At 33.9% G+C, this 27,959-nt stretch overlaps 2 protein-coding genes across 2 annotated transcripts in view; both read left to right on the plus strand.

Annotated features, from left to right (window-relative positions):
- The first annotated feature begins 75 nt into the window (after positions 1-75).
- On the plus strand, positions 76-27,931 carry LOC131849866 (protein tyrosine phosphatase domain-containing protein 1-like). The gene is made up of 13 exons (XM_059199997.1): positions 76-221; positions 7,881-7,931; positions 8,739-8,870; positions 12,112-12,192; positions 13,333-13,448; positions 14,083-14,205; positions 15,527-15,710; positions 16,546-16,666; positions 17,801-17,966; positions 24,274-24,404; positions 26,028-26,138; positions 26,884-27,021; positions 27,542-27,931. The coding sequence occupies exons 1-13, from the start codon at positions 76-78 to the stop codon at positions 27,848-27,850; spliced, it is 1,809 nt and encodes a 602-aa protein (XP_059055980.1). The 3' UTR covers positions 27,851-27,931.
- LOC131849857 (guanine nucleotide-binding protein G(s) subunit alpha) overlaps positions 23,765-27,959 on the plus strand; it is an 82,028-nt gene continuing 77,833 nt past the window's right edge. Inside the window, exon 1 of the mRNA XM_059199988.1 lies at positions 23,765-23,823. The gene's annotated coding sequence lies outside the window, so the exon portion shown is untranslated. The remainder of the gene's footprint in view (positions 23,824-27,959) is intronic.

The raw sequence follows: 27,959 nt of genomic DNA on the forward strand, positions 1-27,959 counted from the left end.
GTAAAAGAGTACATTATAATATACAAGTTACAATTATGTACTATAAAAAGTAACAAATAGAGCTGTGCGTATAAAATGAACGGTGACACAAGTGAATCAAGATGTCCTTTATGGGGGCGGCTGGGATGCGCTCGCGGCGTATGTGCAAGGTTCTGCAGAAGACGATTTCGACGAAGAATTGCTCCCGAGCACGCCACCAGCAATGGCAAAGCTTCTAGCAGGTAAGACCATAACGTACTTTTCGACGGCCTCGGTGGTCTAGCGGTTTAGCACACCGCTTTAATAACGATGGTCGCGTGTTCGATCTTCGCACGGTACAAACATTTGTATTCATGAATTTGTTTGTTTGTATCGGTCTGGGTCTTCTGTATGTACAAGTATATATTTACAAAAGAATATGTTGGTATTTGTATCAGTTGTCTAGTAGTCATAACACAAGTTCTGCTTATCTTGGGACTAGATAGCGTGTGAATCGTTTAAGGATATTATTATTTGTTATTGGAATGGCGTTCCAACTGATGGTAAGTGATAGTCATTGCCTATAAATATGAATAGCACCAGGTTATTGTGCATATACCCATGAGTAGCCAGTTTAGAGGACTTGCTGTACCTCCATATCCTGTAATTTCACTCCTATATATCACACTTCAACTGAAGGATATCTTACAGAGCGAGCTGTCTGGTTATTAAAATAGGTAGCCAGGAACGTCTGCGTGGGTAGACGAGTTTTTAAGAAGTGTCCAGTTAAATGTCATCATTAAATATACTATGATAATACTTTTAATAACTAAGTTAATTTCCAACCACATTGAAGCTCTCCGAAATCCGATGTCTTGATCGTAAATAAATATTTTCAAGTGCTTAGACTTTGATATCTTGAAGTCGAAATGATCTCTCGAAAGTTCTTTTACTGCACGTTTTCGTTTAGTAAAAATTCGCTTCTATGCAGTAGTTAAAATATAATTATACTGAACTGGATGGTAGTGAAGAAATTATAATATAAAAAAATTGATATTCATAAGCGGCTAAAATGTCCTACATGAATAAATTATTTTTGAATTTCGATTTGAATTTAAAAATTTATCCTGCTATATATTATTCACCTTCTAACAATATAACTACTAAAATGTACTTACTACTGTACTGTTCATTGCCGATACAAATTGCTATTTTTATAGACAAAAGAGTTACAAACAAAACTCGTTTTTCCCCTCAACCTAAACACATACCTAATAAATGAAAAAAATCTCTATTTATTCTTTTATTATTGTGAAACATTAAGGAAAAACCGCAATTGTTATGTTCATAATAATACTGTAAATTGTGCAATAATTACTTACAATCTGTGACTCAAATGTAGGCATTACTGAAACTCTTGTCATCTTTTTATAATACATTCACACTAAGAGCTTGTGAGAGAATTTTACAAGCAGTAAATCGTCATAAGAACCAGTTAATTTTGAAGCTACAGGATACATGTAATCCATCCAGGCTGGCCTAGCCAGCATCTCAAATAAATCTCACGTAATGATTTTTAATTTTTTTTTCTATGTTACTCTTATTAATATTTTCTTTTTTTTTTGTTTAATCCTTACCACTCAGTCAAAATTATATCAAATTATACTCTGAACTATTTACATTATTTTTATTATACACACACCGCACAGACAATCACCAATAATATTGCTCTTTTTATTTTATATTTATTTTAATTATTATTTTCACGTACCCTCAAATGGGTTAAAGCTAAAAATCAGTGTTTTGTTCCTTGAACAATGTCCCACGCTGAGCTTCGACCTTTTTGTATTGCTACAGATCACACATAATAACACAATTTTATCAATCTTATGTTGTATTATGTATTGTCTATTCTTATGAACATGTTGTGTGTGATTAGTAACAAATAAATAAACGATTTACTATCTACCTATCTATCTATATGATATACTTCACTCGATGTACCTATGCACATGAATGTTTTTTTCATACCAAGGCAGAGAAATTTTTATGCGCCATTTGTCAAACTACCTAACTTTTCTACCGAGGTAGGTAGGTAATCACGCATATAACCGCATGTAATGTAATGTAGTAAAAGTACATTTGCTGTACAACTTTTGCTGTTATAAAGCATTAATATTAAGAACTGCGGTTTACACGCGTTAATTTTATAACCTATGGTTATTGTAATGTATAAGTATCATTAGAATCCAGTCAGTAGTTTTCGCGTGAGTTACAAAACATCTATACATCCACACTCACAAACTTCCTATAATATTATCCGCCATTGGGATCCCTAAAATATGGTCGAGCGCAGTGATGGCTGGCTCATCCGTCATATACGTGAACGAGTGCTGCTTGTAGGGACTGGTCTGCTCTTATCACTACGACTGATGTAATCTTATTGTGTTTTTATATTTGAGCCTAAATAAATTAGTGCTGGTTGGTAGTTTGTTTAAAAGAGCAACACACAAGTTTCTTGCTTATTCTTCTTGTAATGAGACAGGTTTCCGATTAAGCGGTAGATTAAAAAAAAAATTGTTGACTATTCAAAAGTGCTTAAATTAAGTTTATTTGAATAAATGATTTTCTATTCTATTCTATTCCGCATTAATAATATTAGTATAATAAGTACACCCTAATGCCGTGATAAAAAAAGAAAAATATTTCCTCAAGTCCCGCCATGTACTGTGTAGGTACATCCCCCGCGCGCGATTAAACCACGCAAGTTGTCGCTTGCGTGACATTATGCAAGTTATTTCATAAAACACAATAGTCTACGTTATACGTAGTATATACTACTTTAGTTGTACATAAGTGCAGGGTCGTAATGAAGAAAGAAAGAGACACACCCCTCTGATATTACAACATTGAATCAAATTATGGAATACGTATAACAAAATATGCCTATTCAAATATAAAATTACGTTTATTTTAAGATTATTTCTATTTATAAATAATGACAATATATTATTATTTTCATTTGACGACGTCGGTCGAGTGGTCTAGAGGGTTAAATCTCCAAAACAATAAATACAATTAGTATAGGTCTGGATGTTTTTTTTCTATTTCTATACAATTATGTATCTTTATTTTATATAATTAAAATAGCGACCAAACTAACAATTCACCTGATAGTAAGTGGTAGCCGTCCTCTATATACATGATCAGCACTACGCATCCACTAGACATCCTATGTGATTGTAGCCCATTCATGCATAATATCTCCTTTGGAAAGTTGACACTCAATCCTGCGGAGATAAAAACCATCACTCCTAAAAATACCTTTCAATTCTTCTCTAACGGGTCTAGGTGGCGAACTCTGAAAAAGGGTGAGCACAATAGAGCTATATAGGTCGCAGTGCTATAGGTCCAAGCCCCTGACAATAGCCCAAACAGCCCAATATAAAAGTACCACTCATATGTTGCCATTTCTGAGGATAAGGGGCATCACATATTATGTCATGCTTCTTATCCTGTAATTTCACTATCTTCTCTCACCTTCCAACCGAGGTACAGACAGTATTTTAAAAAAATGTTTTTATTGTAACTATCAATTCTTTAGATTTTCGGATTACTCTAATGTTGTTGGCCGTAGCTGGCCTGTACAGCTTCAACAGACGATAGGGGACCAGTGCAGATGGCACTCCAAACGCGCGAAAGGACTTATGGAGCGGCTGAAGGCCAACTTCCGCCTGACGTATACGACTTTAGTCTGAGGGCACCACTAGTGGATCGAACCTCGGCTCAGGATGTAGTAATTTCGATCCCCGTTTGAATTGGACTATTGAAATTCCATTTTGTTTGTCGGCAATAAGATGAAGTTATTAGAGTTGTCCGGAGTTATTTATTTAGAAGGTAGAAGAGAGAGGTCCTATAATTATTTAGATCATTACTTTATAACGTAATGAGTTTTTGAACTGTGTCAGCAAGGTTATAATTAACTGTTAAACTTTAACTGTTGGTTTATAATTAACCAACCAGTTAATTATTTCAATCGATGCATGATGCACCTATATTTGCATACTAGCGAATAGTGCAGTATTCTTTCTTTACATAGTATAAAACAATTTTGCCGCCGCTATCTGTTCGATTATCATTATTTTTATATCGTTCGATTGTATCATTATAATTACATAAAATTATAGGAGCCAACCGAATATCAGCGCTGCAGACTTATCTGTAGCTTCATGCTGAGTTGGTTGCCTCTTCATCATTGCGACACATAAAGCCATCTCCATTTTATTTTATTTTGTAATATTATATTTCTGTATTATTTAATTTGTAAACTTTATTTCTATTTATAAAATGTATCTCATGTATGCTATGTGTTTGTAATTGTTGAATAAAGAACTTATCTATCTATCTATCTAAAATAAATATAACTTAAAAAATTGTTACAACACTAGCTGTCCTCGTGGTTACATCCAGGAGAAATTTATAGCCTTCTGATGTATAAACTATGTACGCTCAGTAGTTTTTCCGTGAAAGAGTAACAAACAGCCATTCATACTCACAAACTTTCGCGTTTATAATATTAGTAAGATAAACAACAAATATGATATGGGAGCATCATATCTTAACACAGTATAAAATGAAGTAGATTCTGCTGTCTGTTTTGCTTAGATCTTTTATATTACGCAACGGATTTTAATGCAGTTTTTAGCAATAGATAGAGCTATTCAATAGGAAACTTTATATGTATAATACATGTACACTTGTGGGAAGTCGGGGCGGGTACTTAGTTTAAGTATAAATCCTTTAAATTAGGAAAAAACAATTGGCGATATTTTGTATTTCACCGTTTATTTGTAAACCTAAACAATTTTGCACTTCGTTCAATAAAAAGGTTATAAAGAGAAGGTCCAATTACGTTACCGTGGACTTATATAAAATTATAATTGCTATAGTTACAATTAAGCGAAGCACGCACATTTCTCCGCCCTTACAAATATATAGGTCAAGTTTATTTTCAGGAAATAACTATTAATAATAACGGTCTAAATAAGTAAGGGTGACTTATTTATCGCCGCAATTATCTTTGCTTTAATGAGATTGCTGCTTATTTATTTTATGTACTGTATTCGATTAGTAAACATGGAAAATTTGTTTATGGTATGTTATTTTTAGGTTTCTTCAATGAAGGATTTTTGGTCTATGACGCACTTGTTTATTTATATTCTATTGACCGTAGTAGACTTTCTGAAAAGTGTTCTGCGTACCTAGGTACCCAGGTCTCACCTATTTCAGCCGTTAAAAAGCACACTTACATAAGAAGTCTTTTGACCTCTTCCCCTGTCCAGCCACATGTGAACCGAGGAGGGTTCACCAGGAGGGAATGAGATTATTAGTAATATTGATTGCTATATATTATTATTATTATTATTGATTGATACCCCATTGGTAGCATTGTACTATGACAGGTTCACCTACATGTGGTTCCCCCTAGAAAACATTGTGATAAATTCCTGATAAATTTGTCTCGACGGACTGACTGACATTATAAACAATTAAATAAAAAAAAACCCTCGCCGGTGTAACATCACATATTTTGCAATTTTCTTAGGACATATTGAGAATTTTTTAAGACTTTCGTCACTGGTTCTTTTTTATTTTAATACTTGATGTCACGAAATTTAGGACTCCACGTCTTGTCACACTTTGTGACTCCCTCGCTAGTCCCCTTAACCTTACGTCAGAAGGTTAGTTCAAATTTCTTACTTTAATACAGAGAGGTATTAGATTCGTAAAGTGACCTCATAAAATTTAGGACCCTCACTCTTTGTCAGACTTTGACATACTTTGTCGACTCCCTCCCTCCTTACCTTAACATCTGACATAATTGACTCGGTGGTCTAGCGGTTTAGCATACTGCTTTATTTCCAATGGTCGCGAATTCGATTCCTCGCAAACATAGTATTCATGAGTATCATTGTTTGTGTTGATCTCAGTGTTCTATGTACAATATATTATGTATTTATTTACAAAACTAAATGTATTTATATCAGTCATCTAGTATTCATAACACAAGGTCATAACTTGTGACTAAATGACGCTGTGTGAATTGGCTGAAAAAAACTATGTGAAATTTTTATATTATTTGATGGATAGTAAAAGAAATAGATCAAAAACTATTGTTCGCAGTACAGTGTGATGGTTGACAGTGATCGCGTGTTATCCAAGTTATTACTGACACTACCTGGCATGAATAATGTAATTGTTGGCATGTCACTTTGTACCGCCAGTGAAAGAAACTTATGTACTGGCCGAGTATTAAAAATATATCAAATACTAACCATGAAAAATAGAAATATAAATAATCATTATTCAACTTAATATACACAAGCACTTTTGAATGGTCATATTTTTTTTCGGAATGCAAACTCATTTTTCTAATGACAAAATTTCTTAAAACATATTTCATTTTAAAATAGAAGACTTTAAATAGTCGAAGATAGTTTCTTATACGACTTTAAAAAAGAAGAGCCTATATCGATCCTTTGTTTTTTTTTTGTTTTCTAAAATATGCAATTTTGTAAATAATCTTACTAATATTATAAATGCATATGTTTTTGAGTATGGATGGATAAATGGATGAATGGATTTTTATTACTTTTACACGCAAAAACTACTGAACGGATTTTAATGAAATTTTACAGATATAACATAAATATATATATAAACAATATGAGGGTGAGTGAGAGAAACCGCGGGCGCCTCTAGAATAGAATAACAAAATTTAGTGAATATGCTAACTCTACTATTATTCGGCTGTGTTTACACTTAATGTTGTTTATTCCCGTGCTCACATAATTACAAAAACATTAAAGGTCAGTAGTAAAAAAACTTTTAAGTGACTTACACTCATTTGCACCTCGATTTTTGTTTTGTTGGAAAATATTCACAGAATTTGCGTCAAGGGATAAATGGAAGTGAAAACACAATATTACTGTACGGGAGGATCAAACACAAGAACAAATAAGAGCACCGTATTGTCACCAATATTTAACACTAAAACTAATGTCATATGTAAACAAAGCAAAAACATAGACGTTTAAAAAAATACAAAATAGTTCCAATAACTTATAAATAATGATTCATTAGAGACTGTACATACAGTATTGAAACGCATTTTTGGATGAAATAATATAAAAACATATTGTGTAATATTAAATACAATATAAATAATTGAGAAAAATATTCCCCATCTATGAGGGTATTACGGAATATCTAACATATGGGATTAGTGTGTCATTTGCTTGAAGTTTTTGCGGTATATTGTATTTATTGATTTGATCTTCATGATGTTTCCTCACGTAGAAAATATGTTTAACAAGGACCGTCGCAAATCTAGTATCAACTTTTTGAACTATAAACGATTTCATTTTATGGATAGGTACGTAAGTTTACTTATTTATTTTATTCTAATTTCTATAATTAATTTCATAATATATGTATATAAATAAATAAATAAATGTACAATCATATCATTAAATATCACGGAAGAAGAGAACCTACAAACTATACCTGCAGTGTTCGTTATTGATAATTATTTCTTTATTTTATATGTAATATGTATGTTTACGATATTTATTTCTATGTATGTATTTACGAAGAAAAAAATATATTTATTTGTATCTACAATTATCTAATATCCATAACACTAAAATAAGAATATATTTATCATCATATAATTTTAAGTAGTATAAATAGTTTTAAAATATAAACGTGTTGGCAATTAGCTGTAAGTTTATATTGTGTTAATTAAATAAACTAATTAATTAATTAAAAAAAAAAAAACACAATCTTTAGCTAGCTTAACTTGGGACACAGTCCCAATTGTTCTGAGATTATTATTACAATGCTAATCTTTATGCTTCTAGAAGTCGCGAGTCCCGGCGGCGCATAAACCATCCACCAGCAGCTCTGTACAGGTAGGTTATCATGAGCTCGGAGTACCATCCAAATTCATACTTATTAGTAACTAGCCGTAGTAGTAGTATCTAGCCGCGACTTCTTGCAGCGCCCACAACGCCCTCAAATATGAATAATTTTCCCAGTTTCTGCAACATGATTTATTTATTTATATATATACTCTTTATTGCACCAGGAAAAATTACATTAATAGAGTAATTAAAATAAAAGGGTACAAAAGGCGGCCTTATCGCTTATGCAATCTCTTCCAGGCAACCTTTGGGTAGAGGAGAAAAAAACATAATAATAATAATGACAAATGAACATGATATGACATTTTTCACTGATAATTCGCTTCTATTAATCGTAGCGTAATGTTATAAAGCTTAAAGTCTTCCTCGACAAATGGACTATCCAACATAAAAGGAATTTTACATTCGAACCAGTAGTTCCTGAGATTAGCGCGCACAAACAAAGAAACTCTTCAGCTTTATAATATTAGTATAGAATAAGAATTCGTGTATTTCTTATGTAATAGATGTACTATTAACTTATGTGTGGTAATAGGAATGGGAAACAATCTGCCAGGCTACACGATAGTGTAGCTGTAACCGCTGTTATGATTAGAGCAGAGCATAAGCTAAGATACAACGGTCCCTACAAGCATTCCCTATTCTGCCTGATTTTGATGAAAGTAAAGTTATTGGATTCCAAACTGACGGTAGATTTGACATATCATAGGAGTCTGTAATACTTAACTACTAGACTACTAACTACTTTACTATAAGAATCCAGTTTTCACCAATAATGATGATGCTAACTTGCAGCACTTTAGGCGAGCGAGTCCGTACCACTGCACCTTCTGCGCTACAGTGCGCCCTGTTCTGCGGCGGTGCAAGGTGCCAGTATGAGCTTCCATTGCAGCGGGTTGCTGCAATACAGGGACTGTACTCCGATTGGTAAGATCCTTGGTATATAACATGTATATATCCTGTTATACTTACGACCTCGGTGGTCTACCGATTTACGATACCGCTGTCATGCCCATGGTGACGGGTTCGATTTCTCCCAAACTTTTATATATTTATTTAGTTATATATCACAGCATAGTTATATATATGCTGTGATCTTGATTCAAAAGTGACGAATTTCCGTACAAATTTTCATCTCCTATTTTATTGTACCGTCTTAAGGGCAAAATTTTTACAAACTTTGAATGTCATATTCATTCATATTTAATCAACAGCCTAAAAATAAGCTACAACTTTAGAAATGACTAGACTTCCATACAAACTTTCATCGCCCCTTTCAATCTCTTATAACACTTATTTTGCGTTAAAAAGTAGCCTATGGCATTTCTCAGGGTCGAGACTTTCTAGACTTTGAGCCAAATCATCTGTGTATCTGTGTACCAAATTTCATTTAAATCGGTTTAGTAGTTTTAGCGTGTAAGCGAGACCGACAGGCAGATAGATAGAGTTACTTTTGCATTTATAATGTTGGTAAGGATTATTATTAAAAATAAAAAATCTTAACTCATATTGTGTGCGGTTTTTGTTCACTGACTAACAAAGTAGGTCAATATCCGACCTTTACTTGTTGCGGCCGCTACTTCTAAGCCCACCTGTTTCAGAATTATTAATTATACAAAATGCCACTTTATTACCAGCACGCTACATAATTCGATCATAAATATAGTTTTACAACCATTGTGGCAAACAAGCATACGGCCCATCTGATGGTAAACGGTTCCCGCACCTATTAATGCCTAAAACTCTAAAAACATGCCGTTGTTAAACCTTAAGAAACCTTAATATATCCTCCTTGAAAAACCCCATGCTGTAATCTCGTGAAGAAACCTTAATAGTTCCTTGTATCTGTAGTCTCGTGAAGAAACCTCATGAAAAACCTCATGCTCTAGTCTCGTGAGGAAACCTCGGCAGGTAATTCCTTGAAAAACCCCATGCTGTAGTCTCGTGAAGAAACCTCGGCAGGTAGTTCCTAGAAAAACCCCATTGTAGTCTCGTGAAGAAATCTTGGCAGGTAGTAGAAAAACCTCATGCTCTAGTCTCGTGAGGAAACCTCGGCAGGTAATTCCTTGAAAAACCCCATGCTATATTGTATCGTGAGAAAATCTCGGCAGGTAGTTCAGTCCACAATCTAAGTGTACGCAGGAGGAAGCTCCTCTGAATCCGCTGACTGAGATCACTTCTTCCGTTACATTACAAGGAATTCATCCTCACATTTCCAAGAACCGAGATGAATTTCTTGTAATATAAAGCCACAATTTCTACGATAGTTAATTTTATAGACACTACTAGCTGTCCCGGCAAACGTTGTTTTGCCATATAAATTAATAACGCTATAAAAAAATAGGAGTTGATGATAGAAGAGTGAAAATTTAGGATTGTATGTATTTTTGTATGTTGTATCATAAAAAAATAGAAACTAAAAATTTTGCCTAAAAAATAAAAAAATAAAATTTAGGGGTGGAGTACCCCTAACATTTACGGGGATGAAAAATAGATGTTGGCCGATTCTCAGACCTACTCAATACGCTCACAAAATTTCATGAGAATCGCTCAAGCCGTTTCGGAGGAGTATGGGAACCAAAACTGTGACACGTGAATTTTATATATAAGATAGATATAAGATGTTAGTTATCTGAATTTAAAAATCGAACGCTTATCTAATCCAAAAAACATATATTTACAGAGGTAGACTTTGTATGGCACCTCTATCTAACTATATCTATCTCTGTCTGTGTTTTGGCTAATCAAATCAAATCAGATCAAAATATTTTTATTCATGTAGGTCTATGACCGACTCTTATGATATGTCAAATCTACCGTCAGTTCGAAATGCTTTCGAACAGAGAAGAACTGACAAGAAACTCAGCTCGTATTCTTTTCAAATAAGTTTGTACATGTTTACAATAATACAGATTCATTTATAAATTCAAATTTGGGAGAATAGAGTAACCACCAGTATATGCTGTTGCAATTTTGTCACCCGAACAGACCAGTCCTCACAAGCAGCTCACGAGTATGACAGTCACGAACAGACCCGTCCCCACAAGCAGCACCGGTTCACGAGTATGACAGTCATAAGTCCAAAGCAGAGCTGTACTCATAGTTTGTTACTTATTTTAATTTGTTCAACAATAATGACCCCATCATATAATTTTCCTGTATACACGGAAAATGCAGAGAAATATACATTAGTATAAAATTTAATAGGACTGCAGTATGAGGCCGACATTAGAAATGTAAAAACTAAACTAATTATTGTATAAGTCACGCGACGTGTGGACATAATAATAAATTATTTCACCTACTTACTTAAAAGTCAAGGATATAACCGAACTAATTTTTCATAGGCTTACTTTAGTATAAACATTTCCGAGGGTATTATTTTAAGACGGTGTCGCTGTCGGTTTAGTTCTGATGGTCGCGGGTTTGATTCCTCGCACGGTACAAATATTGACATTGTTTTCTGTGGAAATTAGTTGTCTAGTATAACTAACACAGGCTCTGCTTAGTTCGGGACTAGATGGCGTGGTGTGAATTGTCCTCAGATATTATTATATTTATAAGTAGCAAAAACGGCAAACAGTAAACTACTAGAACCTAATGGAAAATGGCTACCATGCCTACATGAACACGGGAGGAAGGCCCTCTGAAACCGTACTGTCCGAGACCACTTAGGTTCTTGCTTGTGCGGATGAATTTCCTGTCGCTGGCTAGAGGTCCGATTGTAAAAGGTAGCCTTAAGGCTACCTATTCTTTTTGAAAGTTGTTTTTTTCTATCCTACGATAGAAAAAACAACTTTCACATTATTTTAACTTGTAAAATATTTTTCATATTGTAAGTTTCCTTGTGAATAGTAAAATAAAGATTATTACTATTCACGATTGTCCAGTGTGTGTGTATGTGTGTGTATGTGAGTGTGGGTATACCTACTTATATTATTTACTGCATCACACGGGTGTATATACATATACATATAACTTCCCCTTGCATCACAATATCTATTAAAAAAAATCCGTACCAAAATCCGTTGCGTAGTTTTAAAGATTTAAGCATACATAGGGACAGACAGCGACAGCGACTTTGTTTTATACTATGTAATGATGGGCATTATTTTTTAATATTGTCTTGAACATGACAAGTTCAAAACGTGTATGTTGCGTGTTTCAGGATCACAGACGATATATTGGCGATGGCACGTCCCAGCACTGCCAGTATCGCCGCCCGGAATATCATACAACAATTCCACAGGTAAACCTTTGTTTTATGATTCGTCTAGTCTAATAACATCCATTATATGACGGCCTTGGTGGTCTAGCAGTTTAGCACAGCGTTTTACTTCCGACGGGTTCGATTCTCGCACGATACAAATACATGTTTTATGGGTATGATCATTTGTTTTGTTGATGAGGTCAGGGTGCTTTGTGAGTACCTATTTTTAATGGGTAATTATGGATTGTAATATATATATTACACAGTACTGTAAGGTCCCGGAGAGACCCTAGCGATTTGTAGATGCAGGTTCCGACACCAGAAATGACTTGAAAGTTTAAATATAATTTCTTGACATTGTAAAATTCCTTGTGAGCAGTAAAAATAAAGAATCGTACTTGCGACCATCGGTAATAAAGCGATAAAGGCGCGAAACTGTTGGTTTTTTTTCGCAGCTGACCTTTACAGCTTCACCGAACGATAGAAAACGAGTGCAGATGGCACTCCAAACCCGCGGACTTGTGGAGCGGCTGATGGCCAAGTCCTGACGGATACGCCTTTAGTCTGAGGGCACCGCTAGGGGTTCGAACCTCGGCTCATGTCGTCGTAATTCCGATTTGAATTGAACGAAGGATTAATCGGAGTCAGACCGGTTGTTAAATAACCCCCTTATTGATATTGATCGGTATTAAGACGACAAAGGCTACACCGACCACGGCAATGTACCTGTCCCGTCTACATTACGCCACTAAGGAACAGGACATTATTGATTATATACGAACCAAGAGTAACGTGACACTGAGGGTGACGCACCTGGAGTCGATTCACAACGCGAGTTTCAAGGCATTTGTGGTCCGGTCCCCACCAACATGCTGCCCACCTTCATGAAGGAGGACTACTGGCCGAAGGGTGTGGTGTATCGGCGCTACACTACGCTACGTCACGTAGTCACGGCACTGACGACGGCTATCTGCCACAGCCGTCGTCAGCGCCGTGACTACACAGACAATATAGATATATATTTTTAAAATATTATTTCTTATGTATGTTAGTCTATAAGGTATTTATAATATGAGTCTAGTTGCCTAAATAAATAAATAAAGAATAAAAAAGGCCTTTTGCCAAACCACTCGATCAGACCGGTCCTCAAATAACCCCGTTACTGATATTGCATTTCAGTTGGGGCATTCGCACTGTGATCAACCTACAGATGCCTGGTGAACACGCCAGCTGCGGTCCACCTCTCACCAAGTCCGGCTTTACATACGATCCAGTTGTGTTCATGGCCAACGATAGTGAGTATGCTTAAATTTTTAAAAATACGCGACGGATTTTGAAGCGGTTTTTTTGCGTGTGAATGAGCTAGCTACCCGTGCGAACCCAGAGTGGGTAGCTAGCTCATTCATAATATATGAGCCACGATCGTGTCGTCTTGTCTTACCACTTCACATGTTCTTCCATGATGTTGATACGAAACGACTCCAATTTTGTCCTTCCCTTTCCATTTATCTTATCCTCAATAATAATATTAATAAATTCCTGATGCCGTATCAAGTGTCCCACATTTTCTTTCGTTTATTTTGAATAGTATTCAATATCTGTCCTTTTTTTACCCTGTGTAAAACTTTTTAATTTCTTACTTTACCTTTAAAGGGCGTTTAATGACAAACGTCATATATGACACGTTAATGAAATCCTGTATATTGTTGGTTTGAATTTTCATGTTATTTGTCTAAAAATGTGTTCGATTGAAGAACTTGTATCCATTAATAATAAATAATTGTTTAAAAAAATATAATTCGTGTTGGCAACATTAAGTTTAATAACTTTTTAATTTTTAAAGTATTCACTTTTATGTGATTGGATAGAAGTGTTTGTGCAAATGAAAATTATTGTATGAATTTAGTATGCTACTTATAACATTTGCAGTATATTATTACAACTTCGCGTGGCCAGATTACGGGGAGGCAAGCCTGAGTGGGCTACTCGATATGGCTAAAGTCTTGTCGTTCGCGCTTCAAGAAGGAAGAGTTGCCGTTCATTGCCATGCAGGTAATATTTCTAATCTCACAATGCCGTTGGTATTTATTTTGTTTGTTTATTATTTTGCACACAAAAATGCACAAATTCAGTCTCTACCAGTTAACAGTCGCGTTGATCGGAGATAAAATATATTGTAGGCATAAATGTGAACAGGTTTCAATTTATAACGTTAAGTATGAATCATATACAAAACTGAAAAGAAAGATGTGACAATTTAGAATTTGGTGTTCCAAATATAAAGATTTATAAATATAACATGGACCAAGTTATTATAAGTATTAAAATATTATAGAAGTGTAATATATGTACATATATATTTTAATTATAGAAGCCGGAAAATCAGCGCTGCAGATTTATCTGTAGCTTTATGCTGAGTTGGTTGCCTTTCCGTCTTTGCAACACATACATCCACTTCCATTTTTTAATTTGTAAAATTTGTATTTCTGTATCCCATATATGCTGTATTTGTAATTGATAAATAAAGTATGTATCTATCTATCTAAGAAGCCTATATTCCACAGAGATGATTTATCAGCACATCTTACTACAATGTTTAGGAGTACTTACTTAATTAAAAACATTGACATGTATCTTCTTATATATAAAATTCTCGTGTCGCAATGTTACTCCTCCTAAACGGCTAGACCGATTTTTAAGAAATTTGATATACACATTCAGTAGGTCTGAGAATCGGCTACTATCTGTTTTCATACTCCTAAGTGATAAGGGTTGTCCACCCCGAACATTTTTTATTTGGCCTTAAGAAATATATACAACCCTAAATTTTCAGCCTTCAATCACCAACCCTTATTTTTTAATAGCGATATTAATTTATATGACAAATAGCTAGTAATTTATAAATATTTCATTAATAAGAAATTGACATACTATGACTCATATTATAAATAATGTACATAGGTACTTAATATCGACTTACTAAGAATAACCAAAATTTACATCTGCTTTGTCTGTTGCATGTCGGAAATGACAAAATGTGTTTTTTTTTTTAAAGATAGTGGAATGGTGCTTACGCCTGCGCTAACGGTTTACGCTGGCGGGGCACCAGTGGAGGATGACATGATGAGCATGAGGTCAGGTCAGTTAGCCCATCATGATATCTTCACAGGGAATTTATCACGATGGTTTCCAGGGGGAACCGCGTGGAGGTCAACCTGACATGGTACATTGCTAGTAATGGGGTCATGAGTCCACATTACTAACAAGCCCCTCCCCTCCTGTGGAACTGATTGTAAAGACCTTAAAATTTTTTTAGCAATAAACATTCATTTCATTTCATTACAGATATTCTATTTAAGTTTATTCTTTCCAGGCTTAGGACGAACAGGCGTTCTCATAGCTTGCTACCTGGTATACTCTTTGCGGGTGCGGGCAAATGACGCTATCAGATTAGTACGTAAGAAGAGACCAAAATCCGTCCAAACTTCTGGCCAAATACTATGCGTGCAGCAGTTCGAGCACTACTTACTGCCACAGACCGTTGTGTTCAGTTCTAAGTTAGTATACTGTTTTTTGTTTTTTTACTTCATTTTTTTATTTATTTGCTTTGAATAGGTTACATTGTACTTAGAAATAAATATATACTTTTATGTTTAGCTACATTTTGAGCATGCTTTAGAATAATGTTAATAGTAAATGTATAAATTTAACAAATATTAATCATAATGACTCAGTTGACAATACATTTTTACGTAGTATAATATGACGTAGCTTCCGCTGTTTATTCTCTTAGATCTTTTAAACTATGCAATGGATTTTCATGCAGTATTTAGCAATAGATAGAGAGATTCAAGACGATTAATACATGATCATCATTTTTGATGATGATTTTGATGAACATCATCATTGATGATTAATACATGATCGTACACCCCTGCGAAGCAGGTAACTACTATTAATTAATAATAACAACAACCCTGTACATTTCACACAGCGACATGTAGTGCCAAGCTAAGCAGAGCTTCTGTGACGGTTCATACTAATACCTATTCACATTTTTTTAATACATACATAACATACATAGACCACACTCGAACCCGCGATCTTCGGAATAAAAACCGGTGCACTAAACCGCTTCACTACCGTAGCCATCCGTGTGTTTAAAGGTAGTTATGTGGTATTAATAATAACATGATAATGTATAGGATTTCTGAATTCTGCTGGATTAAACAAATTAAAAGAGTATTGGATTTGACTTCGTCTATTTCCTTTGCGTCTAAGAAATAGTTATTTTTCAAATAATTTACATACATTTATTTATCATAAAATTATTCGTGTTAAGACCCGGTTAATAATATAAATAATGTAAGAAATGTCATTGTATTTTTTTAGGGATCCAATAATGTTAACCAAAGACCACAAGACAGCTGAGTTCACTTTACGCCAACACTTGTACAGGCAGCGGGCGACACTCCACGGCCTGGAAGAAAGGGCTTTTAAGGAATTACCTAAGGTACTACCACAGATAACATAATATTACAGTAGTAGATATACGACCTCTTTCGAATTAGGGAACATTAGTCATGGAGACTAGTTAGACCTAATGCTGGCAATATACCACAAAATACAAAGGATTTGTATCCAGAGCCGTAAAACATATTAATAAAAAAATAAAATAAAAAAGACTGCCTTACTTTACCTTACCTTGCCTTACCTTTATTTACATGATGATCTGATTTCGTTGATGCTATTCATGTATCAGATTATTACGTCAGATTATTGCCAATGGTTTTAAGGTAATTGGAAGAAAGGGTTTATAAGGAATTATCTAAGGTGATCTAAGAAGATTCGTGTATGTAGAATACACGAATCTCTTTCCAATTACAAGGGAATATTTGTCATGGGACTAGTTAGACCTATTACTGACAATGTACTATAAAAGACCGTGGTGAATTAACATGATGATGTGATGTTTTTGATCCTATTCATGTACCTATATAGTTGACCATTCACCATCACGTGGGGCGTCAGATTATCGCCAATTTGAATGTAATCAATAAATCTGAGCTTACTCTTCTGTTGCAGAGTTCATGCATCTTTTCTTTATTTCTATGTTTCTCTATCTAAGCATTTATTAATTTATACCGTCAATGAATTTGACGGTAAAAATGAATAAATCTGTGCTTACTCTTCTTTTGCAGAGTTCATCCACCTTTTCTCTAATTTTATATACATATTTATCTAATTCTATTTATTTCTCTATCTAGATTTTTTTTATGGATGATAATGAAATGGTGCTCCCGCCTGCGCTAACGGTTTACGCTGACGGGGCACCAGTGGAGGATGATAAGATGAGCATGAAGTCAGGTCAGTTAGCCCATAGTGACAAATTCACCAGGAATTAATCTTGACGAAGGTCACGACCGCGTGGAGGTCAACCTGACATGGTACATTGCTAGCAATAGGATTGTTAATCCACATTACGAACAATCCCCCTCTATCTAGAATTAGAGAAAAGATGAATTATCTACACGCAAATTTCTTGCTCGTTCTTCTTGTGATGTAGATTAAAAAAAGTGACGACTATTCAAAAGTGCTTCAATGTATGTAAGTTTATTTGAATAATTCTATTATATTCTATTCTCAGATTGTCTACTGCATATGTGAACGCCTTCTAAAACTGTGTGGATGCCAAAAGAGTCTCGGGATCGACTTCCGCGTGAGGAATCGACCATTCTATAAGTCATTTCTCGCATTTCGGCTGAAGCAATCTCGGCTGCCGGACCCCACCACACCAGAGGAAGTTCTAACAGGTAATGAAAATATTTTTCAAATAATAATATATATTTTTTTAGCAAATATTGGCTACCTGTGCCCGCATTTTCACCCACGTTAAATTTCAATATAAAATCTAGGCTATGTGTTATTCTGATGCCTAAGCTATATTACTGAAAATTTTCATTAAAATGCTTTCAGTAATTTTTACACAAATCTGTGCATCCATACTCAGAAACTTTCATTTATTTATTTTTTTTTTTTTTCTTCGACTAGCAACACCAACGACAGTTGTCATTTTCGGCTGGCCGTAATAAATAAATAATTTTTAATAGTCTATCACACGAATATTATATTTTCAACATCGTTATTAGTGATATAATAGTGCAATAAGTGTCGATTATTGTTTGTGTACAATTTGGTAGTGTATTATTTGCAAAAATCGACATCAAAATAGTGTACCGGCCATCTGTCAAACTTCTTTCGTTGGTAAACAACTAATTTTAAAACTATTTTTATTACTATTTGTTGGACTTATTCAAAGAATTTCATAATATATACAAGTTTTATAGAAATATTCACATAAAGTTAAATTGATATTAATAATTGTGAAGTTCAGTTGTTGCGTACGTCGAAGGAAAAAATATACCCACAAAATATATTGTAAGTAATTTTATGTTTTATATTAATATAATTTGAAGGAAAGGAGCACAATCTAATTCCATTTACTTAATCTTGTAAAAAATAGGTTGTATAAATATATCTAACAGAAATTATTCAAAATTTTAACACATAAAATAAGTAAGGTTCAGTTGCTGTTCTCGTTGTGATACTTTGTTTCTTTTAGAAATAACTCACTTCACTCTCCCTAGTAACTATTCATATATTCAATAATGTCACTATCTACCCGTTCCACAACTGCACGGCAGACAGAGATGAAGCTTAAAGTGGCCCTACAAGAACTTCAGGCATCCAAAGATCTCAGTGACAAGTTGATCAAGGAGAGAGAAGAGAGTGACGATGAAATTTTAAAAATTATAAATAAAAATACACAATTAAAATCGGAATTGTCAGAACTGTATAATAGTCATCAGGAAGTTACAGCGGGATCAGCTTCAAGAACTAATAAATAGCTTTCATCAATGTAGTGACACCCATGAGCAAGCCTTGAGGTGTACCACTGAATTGGAGCTTGAGTTAAAGCAGGCATATTCTAAAATCAATGATCTAGACACAAGATTGGAATCTCAACAAAATAATGAGATTAGTAATTTATATGAGGAACTTATTAGTGTTGACTGTGTGCCTCCTTCTACTACAGTTCCATGCACCCATCCTGTTGTAATTGACCTTACTAGTGATACATCACCTAAATTAGGCAACTATAACAGTAACTATTGTATGTTGAGTAATAATAAATTTAAAAAATATTTAAAACTAAAAAAGTTTATAATTAAGAATCGGAATATATTAAATAAGCGTTGCAAAAAGGGACAGTTATTAAAAAAAAACACTTTAAATAATTTAAAATTGCATGATTACATTAATATATGTAATAATAAGTTAGTGGAAAGCCAAAAGTTATATGACATTGATACAGACTACCTAACTTCAAAAATCAATAGTTTAGAATCTTCGCTTCATGATTTAAATACAAAGTATATTATCTCTCAGAAACAAATCCAGGAGCATATTTTAGCAATGGATGATCTGATTGATGTCAGTAAATACAATGCTGACCGTTTTGAGTCGTTGACTAAGCATTGTATATGTAATCACACAAATATATCAAATAATAATTCAGTTGTAACTGTGCTGGAAAATGAAGTTCAGGGTGTTTGTGCCAGTGACTGTAACCCTAAGAGTAGCACAATGGTGTTCTCTGACAGAATAGGCTGTAACTTTGGGTCTATTTTGAAGTATCATCTTAAGGGTGATTTATTAAACTACTGTATGCCAGAAGCATCATTTACACAAATAATAAATAAAATGAAGTCTACGAAAATGAACAATATGACCACAATTGTGTTATTTTTTGGTAATAGTATTCAATTAAATAGGCAGGATGTAATTAAAGGAATTGAATATTTATTACAATTAAATGTGTATAAGATTGTATTGTGCGCTTTTCCTTACACAAAAGGACATCTTCATAAAAAAATTAACAGTAAGGTACATTACCTGAACAACTTATTACATACATTGACATGTCGTCATAGTGACATTTTTACATTTTTTGATACTAATAGTTTTATTAGTGATTTTTATTTGACAAAAGATACAATGTATCTCTCTAAATTATCTAAAAATAAAATAGCCACTTTAGTGGCTTATAATATTGACTACATGAACAGTTTACATGGTAAACTTAAACATAAAAATACTGACATAACAAATAATTCTATTAATATTTGTGACATAAATACTATGACTGCAGATTTAAACTGCTCACAAAGACAAAGGGAAAGCAATCAGAATTAATAATTGTTCATCAGAACATACAAAGTTTTCCCTGCAGCGAGTTAATTATACAATTATTTTTAGAAAAGTATAATATTGATATTGTCTGTTTCACAGAACATTGGCTTAAAGAGAGCAATATGATGTTCAATTTAAATAATTATAACGTTGTCAGCTGCTTCAATAGAAAGTCAGTTAACAGAGGCGGGTCTATGATAATTGCAAGAAATAATATTAAAGTAAAGGAACGTGCTGACATTGTTAGACTTTCTATTGAGTGTTGTATAGAATTATCTTGTATAGAACTAGAAAATTATATCCTTATATGTGTGTACAGGCCTCCTAATAGTGATTACAATGTATTTGAAGGGGTGATGGAGGATATATTAAAAAAAATATTTAATAGTATTAAAAAAATTATTGTATGTGGAGATTTTAACGTTGATATTCTTTGTAACACACCCACATGTACAAAAATTATTAGTTTATTTCAATCATTTGATTTAAGTCATGTCTTTCATGAACCCACTCGTGTAACTGCCACGTCTGCTACTTGTCTTGACAATGTTTTTTGTAACTGTGAGTATACAGAAAAATTCATAATAAATAAACTTCCTTCAGATCACTGTGGTCAAGTTGTTAAGTTTAACAGTCAGATCAATAAAGTCAACAATAATAAAAAATCAAAAAGACAAATAAGTGTTTACAATATTAACAAATACAAAAGCGCGATTAAAAATGAATTGGATTTGCTGTTACAATCTAGTAATAATCCTGATTATCTTTACACCAAGCTAATTACTATTCTATCAGGAGAATATGAACAATTTTTCAAGAAAAAAGAAGTTTATGTTAAATCTAAATTCACGGAATGGGCAACAGTAGGTATACTTAAAAGTAGAAATATTTTGTTTGATTTATACGATCAAAAAAAATATCGATTTGATGACAAATTCACCACTTATGTGAAAAATTATTCAAAAATTTTTAAAAAAGTTTGTATTACGGCTAAATCTAATTATATTAATAAACAAATTAACCAGTCTTCTGACAAAATTAAAACCATCTGGGGCATTATAAATAAAGAAACCGGAAGATCTAAATTAGCCTATGATCAATTTGCATTAAATTATGATAATAAATTAATAACAGCAACAAAAGATGTAGTTAATGTTTTTGAAGATTTTTTTGCTAACATTCCGATTAACATTACATCTTCTCTGGACTCATCTCCATCTCGAGCAAAAATATTACTAGAGTCTAATATCGGTTGTTGTGCTTTAAGATTTAAATTTTCACATGTTAGCCCCGTTTATATCATAAAAATATTCAAACATCTAAATTTAAAAAATACAGAAGACCTTTGGGGCATGTCTGTAAAAGTAGTTAGTTCTTTCATAGATATTGTTGCTCCATATCTAGCTACTATTTTTAATAAATGTATTGATAATGGCACTTTTCCACAATTAATGAAATTTAGCAAATTAATCCCACTATTTAAATCAGGTGATAAATTTGAGCCAGGGAACTATAGACCTATATCTATTTTGCCAGTTCTAAGTAAGGTGTTTGAAAAGATAATTTTAAATCAAATGTTACAACACTTTAGGGATAACCGACTGCTTCACAGTCAACAATATGGTTTCACCGCCGGCAAGTCTACCACTGACGCAGGTGTAGCGCTGATAACACATATTTTCCAATCATGGGAGAAGTCACAGGATGCACTCGGAGTTTTTTGTGACCTATCAAAGGCATTTGATTGCGTGGATCATAAAACACTTTTGTACAAGCTCGAACATTATGGTATAAAAGATAATGATCTAAAATTAATGAGAACTTATTTAGAGGATAGGGTCCAAACTGTAGATATTGACGGTATAAAATCTAGGGGAGCTAATATTGGGATTGGCGTTCCACAAGGGTCAATCTTAGGCCCCTTTCTCTTTTTAATTTACATAAATGACCTTCCCTTTATGGTAGAGAAAATTGCAGATATAGTGCTGTTTGCGGATGATACTTCGTTAGTGTTTAAAATTGGACGTCAAACTAATCAATTAGACGATGTAAATTGTGCTATGTCTGCTATATTAAATTGGTTTACATGTAATAACCTATTATTAAATTCCAGCAAAACAAAGTGTATAAAATTTACACTTCCTAATGTAAGACCAATAAATACACAGTTATTGCTTAATGATGAAATAGTAAATTTTGTTAATGATACAGTTTTTTTAGGTATAACAGTGGACTCGAAATTACAATGGGGGCCCCATATTTCAAAATTGGCCAATAGACTCAGTTCAGCTGCATATGCCATTAGAAGAATTAGGCAATTAACAGACGTGGCGACGGCTAAACTTGTATACTTTAGTTATTTCCATAGCATTATGTCATATGGTATACTACTATGGGGTAAAGCAGCCGATATAAATACTATATTTATTTTACAAAAGAGAGCCATACGTTCTATTTATGGTATGGGTTCAAGAGAGTCATTACGTCAGTGTTTTAAAGATTCAAATATCCTCACCGTTACTTCACAATACATTTATGAGAATATCATGTATACACGGAAGAATTTAGAGAGTTTTAGAAAACTTAAAGACTGTACAAATAGAAACTTACGCAATAAAAATAAGCTAATTTTACCTAAATGCCGCCTGCACAAAGTCAGTAATTCATTCTATGGTAATTGCGTAAGATTTTATAATAAACTGCCAGAATCTGCACTAAATCTGACAGAGAGGCAATTCAAATCTTATATTAAACAATTTTTGTGTAAGAAAGCCTATTACAGGATAGACGAATTCATAGACGACAACATATCAAGTAAATAACTAGTTTATTAGCATACAACGTTATAATTTAATTTTCTCATTGCTTTCTTGATTTAATTGATTGATTTTAGAAATATGAAAGCGTAGCGGTTTTTGTATTGATCGCCGCATGCATTCTTATGTAAAATGTGAATACTATAACTATCAGATAGCAATTGTAAGTAGCTTTGACGTAGTCTAGTGTTTTGAGTAGTCATGCTCACTAAAATGTCCAGACTTGTGGCGGCGTGGTGGGCCGGGTCATTGGGCTCCCTAAAATATGGTCGAGCGCAGTGATGGCTGGCTCATCCGTCATACTCGTGAACGGGTGCTGCTTGTAGGGACTGGTCTGCTCTAATCACTATGACTGATTTCCTCTTATTAATTGTTTAACCAGTTGGTTATATATTCAATATTATTTCTATTTGAGTATTTAATAGAATTAGTGCTAATTGGTGGTTTGTATTCACACACTTAAACTTAAAAATGTAAAGTAATAATACAATTATTTAAAAGAGCAACACGCAAGTTTCTTGCTCGTTCTTCTTGTGATGAGACAGCTTTCCGAACGAGCGGTAGATTAAAAAATGTAATGACTATTCAAAAGTGCTTCAATGTAAGTTTATTTGAATAAATGATTTTCTATTCTATTCATTTATAATATTAGTTACATTATGTCCTGTGTATTCAGCCTGCATACAGGCGTGCAAATTTTTATACATTACTAGCTGTTCCCGCGACTTCGTCCGCGTGGAATTTAACTTTATTTTTCTAAAATAAAAGTTGCCTAAGTTACTCCTTATTACATCAGCTAGCTGCCAAAAAAGTTCTGTCAAAATCGGTCCAGCCATTTCAGAGATTAGCCGGAACAAACAGACCGACAGACAGACAGACAAAAATTATAAAAAATGCATATATATTTGGCATATATATTCAATTATATATTCATTTTCTACTAGATAGAGTGATTAAAGAGGAAGTTTTATATGTATAATATATGTACACCCGGGCGAAGCCGGAGCGAGTAGTTAGTATTGTATATACTAAATTAGCATCAATGACACAGATCAAGTAGCAGCCCTACCGATGTTGGAGTGGCGAGATCCAGTGGAAGAAGATATTGAACGAAACCTGGAGTCGGTTAGCAGAATTACTGGCGCCTCCAACGGTAACTTGGCTGCGTCTCAGGTCCACGAGGTAAATAATAATAACACAGAACTATTCAGCACCACCTCAACTCCATAAAAAGCATTTACCTTATCTGCACCTTCCGAAAAATATTCCTCAGCAAAAACGTCTCAGTCCACGACGTAAACAATAATAACAAAGGACAATTCAGCACCACTTCAGTAGAGGGGGAAAGGGGATTGTAATGTAAGCAATGTACCATGTCAAGTTGACCTCCACGCGTTTCCCCTTGGAAACCATCGTGATAAATTCTTGTTAAATTTGTCACGATGGGCTAACTGACCTGACCTCATGCTCATCTTATCATCCGCCACTGGTGCCCCGCCAGCGTAAACCGTTAGCGCAGGCGGGAGCACCATTCCATTATCAACGATAAAAAAAACCACCACTTCAGTCCCATAACAAGCATTTAACCCTGCATACTCCATATATAGTAATAAAGTATAATAAATGATATCACTATTTAAATGCAGTAGACTAAGATGTCATGCCTCTTATCCTGTAATATCACTCGTCGTCTAATCTGACCAATATTATTATATAAAAAACATCTATTAAAAAGAGCAACACACAAGTTTCTTGCTCATTCTTCTTGTGATGAATCTGCATTCCGAATGAGTGGTAGAATCAAAATATGACTATTCAAAAGTGCTTGCAATGAGTTTATTTGAATAATAAAAAAAAAATACAATCGAAACACAAGGTGTGTTGAAATAACACAAGAAGACGAAATCTTTAATAAAGTATTCCACAGCAAAATATTGAAGCTTGTACTAGTTGCACAGGATGTTTAGTGTATAAGAATTTTGGAAAATTTGTTGATTTTGTAGCGCGGTGGTATCATCTCACCACTAAAGCGTTATGTATGATGTGATGTCGTCGCTACAAACCATAATTTGTTGTTTATTTTAAGTTCATTTTTATTTTTATTTTTTAAGACGACCTCGGTGGTCTATCGATTTAGCACACCGCTTTACGTCCGATAGTCGCGGGTTCGATTCCTCGCACGGCACAAACATTTGTATTCATGAGTATGATTGTTTGTATAATATGTATGTATTTACGAAAAAAAAATATCTATGTATTTATATCAGTTGTCTAGTACCCATAACACAAGCTTTCGCTAGCTTAACTTGGGTCTAGATGGCGCTGCGTGAATTGTTCTGAGATTATTATTATTATTATTATTTTAGTATCTAGGTAGTGAGTATAATAGTACTGTTTATTGTACATTAGTAAGTTTATTGGAAAGTATGCTACATGGCTTATTAGTAACGCGTACATTGGCCGCGCAATCGGGACGTAGACTGACTTAACACTGAATTTAAATCTATATTATCTGGAGTGGTACTAATGTACGGATCTCGAGTGTTGATAGAAATAATACAAGTGTAGGCATGAATAACTTTATCGCCGTCCACGATCATTGATCCAATAAATAGAACTCGCATTCCGACTTCTTGTTAGATACTTGCATATCTTTTCACCTAATTACTCATAGATAGCAGTAAGAAAAAGTAAGAGATAGTTCAATCTAGCAACATTATTTTACACATAAAATAATGTTACCAGATTGCCAATTTTGTAAAGGCGTAAATTAAACATTTGTTATCACATCAAATTTTTTGCCAGGCGTTCGCCGTGGACCATCACAGTCTTCCAGATGATAAGCTCAAATATCTTAAGCAACTACGAACTGACATCAATCAGAGGAGAGATGCTATCAACAGGATCGACGAGGAGGTAATACTCTGTTAAAGCATTTGTATCTGGTTTAATACTAAAACATGTAGCATTTTTATCAAAACCACTAAATATATCACAATCGAGAAGGACTTTTAAGAAAATATATATTTATTTATTATAATATATTTATTTCTTATATATACACCATTGGCAGGTCCGCGATGGAGGCCGCTAGGCCGGTTCTTATAATTATGTTGAAATGCTATTGCATATTTAATAGGAAAGTGCTGCATCGTCAGCGAAACTACACGTCGAAGAATTTGTAGCTTCAATAAAGATTTTATTATAAAGGGTATTTTATACTGCCATATTAAAATAGGTACATATTATATTTACTAATAATTATTGTCATATAACACGCTGCCAATTGCAGAAGACATTGGATAAAACGTTCCAATAAAAAGTGAATAACAATCTTCAATTCTTGTAGTCTTTGAACTTTGCAATACAAATGACTTTCCAGAAAGGTAGTCTTTATATAAAGTCGCCTATGTCGGCTAACAGCTAGTCCCTAATAAGAATGATCTCATATCTGTACTATTTGTCTTCCTATTTTTTTTTAATACACATTTTTCGTTACTTATTGTACGTTGCTTATATCAGTTCTCAGATGTTGACGTCTCAAAATGTCCTCAATCGCGGCGCCATGACGCCAGCAGTGTGCGCTAGAGACGACATAATGTTTCCTTCTCTTTCCGACATATACTAGAGTACGAAACATTTAATAACAATTGGTATTCAGGAAGACCCAGCAGTACTTACGTGGCTGTTGTGCGAGTGGCTGGAAGGTCTGAAGCAACCAGTGCTGGACCGAGACGACCTCGCCGCCATAGTGGGTCGTGGTCAGAATGTGGAGTCCTGTTTGCTGACGCTATGTATGGTAAGATTCGTAAAGTTTTCCGTAGAAAAACTGCTATAAAACTTTAATATAGCCTCTTAAGAAATGTTCATATTGCCTGTTAATTTGAAGTATGTAATAATTTTTTTTTAATCTTAGGTAATTTGATTTAATAGTATTATAATTATTATATTTATATTTCTCTTAGATACCTATTTTTGAATCCTAGGTATTGTTAATAATACAAATTACAACCCAATATATATATACTTTCAGATTGACAAATTTTTTTGAGTCGTATGTTGGAGTCGGTTTTTTTTTTAAGAAAATTATTCAGAATGATCTAGAAATTCAATATAATTATCAGTACACCTAATTCATTAGAACTTTATATGCATAGTTTATATGAATCACATGCTTTCAATATGTCGGGTTGATAGCGTGGTATAGAGAGAGACAGCGAAGAGTAAAAAAAATGTCACCCTAGTTCTACATATACAGGTACATAAAACAAATTATTCCCTACAATAAATATTACTAAACCAATTTTCTTGTCCCACAGGAGGATGCAATTCTCTTAGAATATCTACTGCGCTTCGTAACCCGCCTTAGACCGCTGGCGGCCACCAAAAAAATTGATATTTTAAAACGTCTCCTCGCTTCCCTCTCGCATCAGACCATCCTGATCAGCGGCCGATGTCTTCCAACACACAAGGACTACTCGCGTCTGAGAGATGGAACTTGCACCCAAGTGGTGAACTTCTTTTTAAGAATGATAGTGGAACTCCAAAGGGATATGATGAAGCCGGGAAGAGATGACGCCGACGTAGTAATTCCGATGAGAAGGTTTAGATTAAAGGCCTGGAAATAGTATATATCTATTTATTTTCCTATTTTACATGAATACTTTAAATATATGGATTAAATTTTAAAAAAATCTTCACATATTCAAATATACAAAATATTCTAAATTTTCATAC

The sequence above is a fragment of the Achroia grisella genome, unplaced genomic scaffold (genome assembly GCF_030625045.1).
Source record: "Achroia grisella isolate CSIRO2021 unplaced genomic scaffold, CSIRO_AGI_Agris_v1 utg660, whole genome shotgun sequence".
NCBI lineage: Eukaryota > Metazoa > Arthropoda > Insecta > Lepidoptera > Pyralidae > Achroia > Achroia grisella.

Excerpts from the sequence above, each read along its gene's own strand:
- LOC131849866 (XM_059199997.1), top strand. The coding sequence starts at position 76 with ATGAACGGTGACACAAGTGAATCAAGATGTCCTTTATGGGGGCGGCTG. Across the intron at positions 222-7,880 it reads AATGGCAAAGCTTCTAGCAG|AAGTCGCGAGTCCCGGCGGC; the intron begins GTAAGACCATAA and ends TTATGCTTCTAG. Across the intron at positions 27,022-27,541 it reads GTTTGCTGACGCTATGTATG|GAGGATGCAATTCTCTTAGA; the intron begins GTAAGATTCGTA and ends CTTGTCCCACAG.